This window comes from Hordeum vulgare, chromosome 6H (assembly GCF_904849725.1).
Source record: "Hordeum vulgare subsp. vulgare chromosome 6H, MorexV3_pseudomolecules_assembly, whole genome shotgun sequence".
Classification (NCBI taxonomy): Eukaryota; Viridiplantae; Streptophyta; class Magnoliopsida; order Poales; family Poaceae; genus Hordeum; species Hordeum vulgare.
In genome coordinates, this window is record NC_058523.1 from 561142275 (window position 1) to 561150311 (window position 8037).

General features: G+C 51.0%; 2 protein-coding genes across 2 annotated transcripts; one reads left to right on the plus strand and one right to left on the minus strand.

Moving 5' to 3' along the window:
* Nucleotides 1-1059: 1059 nt before the first annotated feature.
* Nucleotides 1060-3705, plus strand: LOC123402788 (monosaccharide-sensing protein 2-like). Its single transcript, XM_045096752.1, has one exon. It carries the CDS (start codon nucleotides 1304-1306, stop codon nucleotides 3491-3493), a length of 2190 nt encoding a protein of 729 aa, XP_044952687.1. The 5' UTR covers nucleotides 1060-1303; the 3' UTR covers nucleotides 3494-3705.
* A 3036-nt stretch (nucleotides 3706-6741) lies between these two features.
* Nucleotides 6742-7627, minus strand: LOC123404780 (RING-H2 finger protein ATL74-like). The gene has a single exon (XM_045098727.1). It carries the CDS (start codon nucleotides 7594-7596, stop codon nucleotides 6958-6960), a length of 639 nt encoding a protein of 212 aa, XP_044954662.1. The 5' UTR covers nucleotides 7597-7627; the 3' UTR covers nucleotides 6742-6957.
* Between the last annotated feature and the right edge of the window lie 410 nt (nucleotides 7628-8037).

Consider the following 8037-nt stretch of genomic DNA (forward strand, 5'->3'; position numbering starts at 1 on the left):
TTGAATACAATATTTCGGGGCTTATTTATCTCTTCTTTTGCAAACGCTATTTTGAAATATAGCACGCTATTAGTGAGAGCGGACGTTTGGAGCTCGGCCTCCATGGAGGCCGAAATTTTTGAATAATTCAAAATTCAAATTTTTTGGTTTCAAAAAAATCTGAAAAACAATATGCAAGTAAAAAAGGATGTTATGTGTATGTGTGTAAAAATTTAGAATAAAATACCATAAAATACGATCTACACAAAAAAGACAAATTCATGACCTGAAACGATGATAGTGTCATGTGTAAAAAAGCCTCAGATTTGTCTTTTTTGCACAGCACTCATTTTATTGTATTCTTTTCTGAAATTTTACATACATGTGTGTTACGCCTTCATTTATCCCTGTATTTTTTTCCAAAAAAATTTGAAATATAAAAATACGAATTTTCATGAAATTTGAGTTTCAAATTTAAAGGCCTCCATGGAGCTCGGGAGCCAAAATCAATTTCCGGCTGTATGCTATAACTTGTGTAGCATTTGAAGAAGGGACATGGAGCTTCTCAAACAGTAAAATTGTATTAATTTCAAAAAATGTTCAAAAAAATCTATTTTTTGTGATAAAACTTGAGAAAGTTTCTAATATCTCACGAAATTTCATCATTTTTTGTGAGAAGCACACTTTCCTTGAAGAAGGGCCTCACTATATTTTGTAGTGGGCTACTTTTTTCCTTGATGAGGTCTCATGGATATAGTGTCGAGGAAGACTTAACGAAGTCTCGGTCGAGTGAGATTTAGCAATCCCGAATACACAAATATACATTTTTTTCAATTTTTGTAACATTAAACAAGTGTACGTGGACCCATGAAGAAATCATGAATTTGTAACCGAAAAATAATTAGCAACATATATCTTGACATAGTATCATTTGCCAAAAAAAAAAAAATCCAAGATCCGCACTTTTTTTCCACATATGCTTAATTGTACTGCTACTTGCTAGCTAGGCTAGGCTGGTGAAGAAAGTAGTCGGTGAGCACCTCTTAATTTGATGGAGACGATCGATGATCAATGGAGGGAAGGAAAAACAACATGGCGACGACGACTTCCCGCCTCGTCACCTCCACCTACCTCCCATCTCTTCTTTCTCACCGCACGACTTGTAATTAAGTTATATAGATGATGACACATCGCGCTAGCTCTGCATCCATCCGTTAAGATATCGTCTCCGATCGATCGAGCAGCCATTAATTTTCTTCTCCTTGGACGGCCGGCCGGACGATCGAGCAGCTACCAAGGAAAGGAAAGGAAAGGAAAGGAAAGGATGAGGGGTGCGGCGCTGGTGGCGCTGGCGGCGGCGCTGGGCAACATGCTGCAGGGGTGGGACAACGCCACCATCGCCGGATCGCTGCTCTACATCAAGCGCGACTTCGGCCTGGACGCCCAGCCCGCGCTCCAGGGCCTCGTCGTCGCCACCTCCCTCATCGGCGCCACCCTCATCACCACCTTCTCCGGCCCGCTTTCCGACCACGTCGGCCGCCGCCCCATGCTCGTCGCCTCCTCCCTCCTCTACGCGCTCGCGGGGCTCCTCATGCTCTGGTCCCCCACCGTCGGCGTGCTCCTCCTCGCCCGCCTCGTCGACGGATTCGCCGTCGGCCTCGCCGTCACCCTCGTCCCCGTCTACATCTCCGAGACCGCGCCGCCCGAGGTCAGGGGGCTGCTCAGCACGCTCCCGCAGCTCACGGGCTCCACCGGCATGTTTCTCTCCTACTGCATGGTGTTCGCCATGACGCTCGCGCCCAGCCCCAACTGGCGGCTCATGATGGGGGTGCTCGTCTTGCCGTCGCTCCTCTACGTCGCCGTCGCCGTGTTTTTCCTCCCGGAGTCGCCGCGCTGGCTGGTGAGCAAGGGCAGGATGAAGGAGGCCCGGACCGTGCTGCGGATGCTCAGGGGCCGGGAGGACGTTGACGGCGAGATGGCGCTCCTCGCCGAGGGCCTCGGCACCGGCGGGGAAACCGCCATCGAGGAGTACATCGTCGGCCCGGCGCCCCAAGACGACGACGTTGACCAAGCTGATGCCACCTTCAGGCTGTACGGGCCAGAGCGCGGGATGTCGTGGGTGGCGCAGCCGGTGCCGCTGGGCGGGCAAGGCAGCATGCTCTCCAGCATGGGCATGTCGCGGCAGGGCAGCTTGCTCGGCAGCATCGCCGGGCTGTCGCGGATGGGCAGCATGCTCGACCACCTCCAGGACCCCGTCGTCGCGCTCCTCGGCGGCCTCCACGACATGAAGCCAGCGGCCGACAGCAACGGCAATACCCTCTTCACCAACTTCGGGAGCATGCTCAGCGCCCACGGAGGCATGGACTGGGACGAGGAGAACGCCGCGCCCAGCGATGATGACGACAAGATTGCTGCTGGTGCCAGCGAACACGACGACGTTGATGACGATGGCATCCGCGCGCCGCTGCTGGACATGCGGGGGCAGAGCAGCATGACCGGTAGCGGGATCGGCATGGGACAGACAACAAGCACCATGGGCATCGGCGGCGGGTGGCAGCTCGCATGGAAGTGGACGGAGGGTGTCGCGCCGGACGGCACGCGGCAGAACGCCGTCCAGAGGATGTACCTGCATGAGGAGCCCAGCGCCGGCGACGGCCAGCACGTGCACGCGGCGGCGCTGGTCAACCAGTCGGCGCTCTACACCGCCACCAACGACCACCTGCAGCAGCAGCAGGACGATCCGATCACCCCGATGGGCCCAGCGATGGTGCACCCGGCGTCGTCTCCGGCGGCAGAGAAGCCGCGGTGGCGGGAGCTGCTGGAGCCGGGCGTCCGGCACGCTCTGGTGTGCGGTGTGACAATCCAGATCCTGCAACAGTTCTCCGGCATCAGCGGCATCCTCTACTACACGCCGCAGATCCTTGACCAGGCCGGCGTCAGCGTCCTCCTCGCCAGCCTTGGCCTGAGCGCCGACTCAGCCGCCATCCTCATCTCCGGCCTGACCACGCTCCTCATGCTCCCGGCCATTGCCGTGGCCATGCGGCTCATGGACGTGGCCGGCCGCCGGAGCCTCCTCCTCTGGACGATCCCGGTGCTGATCGTGTCCCTAGTGTCCCTGGTGACGGCGGACGTGCTCCCCTTGGCGGCCACCGTGCACGCGGCCGTGTCGACGACGAGCGTCATCGTCTACATCTGCACGTTCGTGATGGGGTTCGGGCCCATCCCCGGCATCTTGTGCTCGGAGATCTTCCCGACGAGGGTGCGCGGGATGTGCATCGCCATTTGCTCCCTGGCCTTCTGGCTCAGCGACATCGCCGTCACCTACAGCATGCCGGTCATGCTCGACTCCCTGGGGCTCGCCGGGGTCTTCTCCATCTACGCCGCCGTCTGCTGCGTCGCTCTCGCCTTCGTCGCGCTTCGGGTGCCCGAGACCAAGGGTTTGCCGCTCGAGGTCATCGCCGAGTTCTTCAACGTCGGTGCCAAGGGCATGCCAAAGCTCGACCACGAAGAATGAATCTCGTCACGCGGTTAATTATTTGCGGAAGGAGTAACATTTTGTTTGATTTTGTCTTGTTTGTGTGACAAATGTTTTTTTTTGTGTGTGTGTGTTATATAATTTTGGATAAACAATATACCACGGACAATATGAGCAAAACAAAGACATAGATAGATGCGATGCTACACTAAAATTAATGTCACAAAACTTCGATTCCAACATTGGACGTCCAAGGAAAAAAAGACATATTATATTATTGATGATATTAATTAGTTTAAATTAAATGGCGGCATAAGGCCGTCGATACTATCACACATTTTTGTTTTTGTTTCTTCCTTCTTCTCCTTGAGATGTAGCTTGTGCTTGCATGTGACTTTGTAATGTACAAATAGCGTGCCCGTGCGCATGATTTCAACTGTTTTCATGACGACTTACAACATGTGACTATAACAACAGCAATTTATTAAATGTATGTATTCTCAACAAAAGAAAACTTATTAAATGTATTTTAATACTAGATACATTCATTTTTATACATTTATACGATAAGTAATTATGGACGAGCGGATATTGCAAGCAACTTATTAGATGCGGGGGTGCCTCCAGCATCCGTTGTTGTTCATAGTTGTCGAGTTTGCTTTTAAAGCTTTATTACTGCTACTATATATACCATTCCATTCTGCTGAAAGAAAAGGCCTCATTTGTTATAAGGGTGGAGAATTAGATTACGAAGCTTAAATAAGATTATGTAACCACATTATGTAGGTCTAGGATTATTGATAAAAAATTCACATAGGTTGGTGCTGATTTTTCCTCTCCGTTTTTAGATGGAGCGATTTTTTCTTTTTTTTGAAAGATAGAGTGAGGGTTGGTGCTGAATAATTTTCCATTTATATAGCCAAGGAAACAGGGAACGGAGCGTTTATCATCTTGATGCTGCCACTCGTTCTACCTTCAGTATTTATGAAAGGGACAACCAGAGCTTTGATTTTCGGTTTGTCATTTGTTTTCGCCCCCGGCCGAGATAGCCGAATTTCGGCCATTTTCAAAAATTTCGGCTGGAGTTTAACCAAACTGTGACCAAAATTTGACTAAAATTTGCCAAATTTGATCGGAAACTATTTTTTTCGACCCAAAGGTACTTATCGCCGGAGGCCGAGATGGTCGAAATTCGGCCAAAATCCATTTTTCGGACGAAATTCAAAACACAGGGGACGACAACATGGATGGAGACGGCGAAACTACCATCCCCGCAAATGCCCTTGTTCCTTTTCTGTTTTACCGGCGCCCATGGGTTGTATGTGTTGGGTGTGTGGGGGTGGATGGGTAGGGGGGGCGTCATGCAGGATGTACCGAGCGGTCTTTTTGGCCTGCTCGTGGACTGCTCTGGACCGGACCACCTCCCACCTATCCAGCTCGGTAAAACTGAGCTTCTCAGAGAGCTCACGCCTCTCGCATCGCCCCTGGGGTTTTCAATGGTTCTGTGTGAACTTTATAACATGTGGTCACATGTGTCCCGATGCATATTACTATCAGTCACACCGACCATGTCGGGATTATGTATCCTTTAACTATATTCAAATACTTGTTATCACTAATATTCGGAATACCTCGTATGGAATTATACATATGTTATGTGCATGGAGTTATTCTTGTTGGAATGTACTGAAGTGTTGCATGCTTAAGGAAGCTTCTCAATTATCGGTGGAATACAATATATTTTACATATTGGAAAGACTATCCTGGTACGCTGATAATTTAAAGAAGCTAGATCATGTAACTAGATTACGACCCTAATGTTGATCTACATAATTAGAGGAACTTATACTCTATTATGACGCGTTGTTCATAAGCGCGTGCATTGAGGACTCGACGGATAGGATCCGTTAACAGACAAATTATATCATGGTTGGTAGTTTGATCTGGACTCTATCGTATAAGAAGGTCATACCCCCTAGCCTTAGTTATGCGATTGTGAGCGACACCACAAAAAAGCATGGAAGAATAGGGGATAGAGGGATCCGGAGCAGGGGAGCTCACCTTCGACAGCCCGCGATGGAGGAGGCCGGAGGTGTGGACGGAGCTCGGGGCGGTGGAGGAGATCGGGGGCGGCGGTGCCGGAGCTCGGAGGCGAGGAGCTCGGGGCCGGCGGCGGTGGAGGAGCTCGGGCCGGCGGCGGTGGAGGAGCTCGGGCCCGAGATGCGGCCGGAGGCCGTGGAGGAGCTCGGGGGCGGGGTGGCGATGGAGGAGCTCGGGGGCGGGGTGGCGATGGAGGAGCTCGGGCCGGCGACGACGGCACGAGATGCGGCCGGCGGCAGCTCGGGGGAGGCGCGGGAGGAGGTTGGGGCGGGATATTTCCCTCCCGCGCGTGGCCAGACCGAAGTAAGGGTTGGGGTAGATTTTGCCTCCCAATCCTCATCTTTACAGGCTGGGAGAGGGTTTGCAGGTCCCATCCTTAAAAAAAATTGAGGGTTTAAGGGTTTAGAGGTTCTAGTCTACACGTTTTTTTCGCCCAACCCGTAAGAAACGGTTATTTCTGTTTTTTAAGGATCTAAGGGCTCTACTAGACATGCTCTTACACCTTTGTCAATTTGATGCGGTGTATGATTAATATTCTCAAGTGGTGGATTAAACCTGGGGCTGGGAGATGTTGCGGCACTGTGGTGTATGCTGTAATGGGGTCGCACTTGCAACGGCTCAAAACTGAACCGATGTCTCCTCCGTTTCTTTTGCTGTGTTGCTTTCGGAGGTCAACTGAAACCCAATAGCCTGAAGCTAGACTTGGGCTACAAACTCATTCAGCAAATATAAAAGCACCGGCCAGCAGCAAAAGAGAACCTCCTTGCTTCTCCTGGTCCCGGTGAACTAGCCACTAGGTAGCTATCTCTTCGAATCATACATTCCATCCAATTATATATGTGTCTAATCCCTTCATTCATAGTTGTGTGCATCGCGTGATGCAGAGGTCGTCGGGGTGCTCCCCCTTTTGAAAGAAAAATCTCTTTAATGAAAAATTGAAGCTGAAGATGGTCATCTTTTTTACCGGAGAAAGTGCACGTAATTTTGAAACATTGTTTTTTTTGTGTGTGTGTGATGGTTCCTCGAATGTTATTTTGTGGCCGTGTTTGATCATGTTTGATGTTCAGATTACTTTTTTTTGAAAAAAATTACTGTTCATGAGTGTGTAGGAGCACCCATGAGCTATGGCACTTTTCTCGTAAGTCAAGTGGAGACAGATTTGGCCAGATCTAACTGGCGAATACTGGAGTATATGTTATATGAACTTGAGCTGACGATGAATACATACGTACCATTCATAGTAAGTATGATGATAACTCTCCCACTGACACTGAGCCTGAGGCACACTAATTTTCTTTCTTCTTTCACTAATTAACGTACAAATTATTCATAGCTAAACTGAATTATATTGCACTTAACAACCAAAGCAAGTTTGCAACTCGATCGTTGTTGTCCAGTGACAGCTACGGCAAGAAGCTGCTCCCGTCCGTGTCAGCAGAAGCAGAAGCGGCCATGCTGTCGCCGTCACAGGCCGCACCGCACCTCCGGCACCGGCGCGGGGCCGGGAGCGGCGGTGAGGAAGAGGAAGATGAAGAGGAGGTGGTTGACGTGTCGAGGATGGTGGCGCGGCAGGAGGGGCAGGTGGCGTGAGCACGGAGCCAGGCGTCGACGCAGGCGACGTGGAAGGAGTGGCCGCACCACGGCAGCACCCGGAGCTCCTCCCCGGCGGCCAGGTCGGCCAAGCAGATGGCGCACTGCTCCTCCTCCTGGTGCCCTTGTTTCACTGCGGTGACGGGGAGGGCGTCGATAGCCTTCTTCTTTAAGCCCCTGCTGGGAGGAATATGCAAGGTCGTCGTGGTGATGCTGATGCTATTGCTGGCGAAGGGGGAAGAGCGGCGGCAGGTGCAGCGCGCGACGAGGGCGAGGCCGGCGAGGCAGACGAGCGCGCAGAGGAGGGAGGCCAGGATGACCACCATGTTGGGGTCGATGGACATGGAGATCATGGCCGCCGGTGGTGCCGACCAAGATGAGGTTGAGGAGGCAGCTGCTGGGGTCGGGGCAGCGGTGGCATACGTGGTGCTAGAGCTCGCTGGAGTTGGCATGCCCGACTAGCTTCACTGACGCAAAACAGCAGGCAGTTTAAGTGCGTTTGCTTGGCAACAAATGAGCACTAGTAGTACTAGCTGGTCTTGCTCTGTCTGATGGAGCTTATATAGCCGACCAAACCCGACTTTTTTATTGAAATTCACCATTTGCCCCCCCTCTCCTACCTCCCACATTTTGATATGAATATGCACACATGCCCGGATCAGCAAGACACCATATCCTGCGGACTGCGGCGAATCTAGTGTGATAGTAGAGGGTAGGCTCAAAATATCAATTTACTAAGCCTAAAAATACATTGAAATTGTTGCATGTAAATCACCTTAATGTAATTGTCATATGGTATATTCAACTGAAATAGGATTTCGAAGGTTAGGCTTCGGTCTATTGAAGCCAACTTATTAGAATCGCCACTGCCTGTAGATGGAAACCAAATGGTG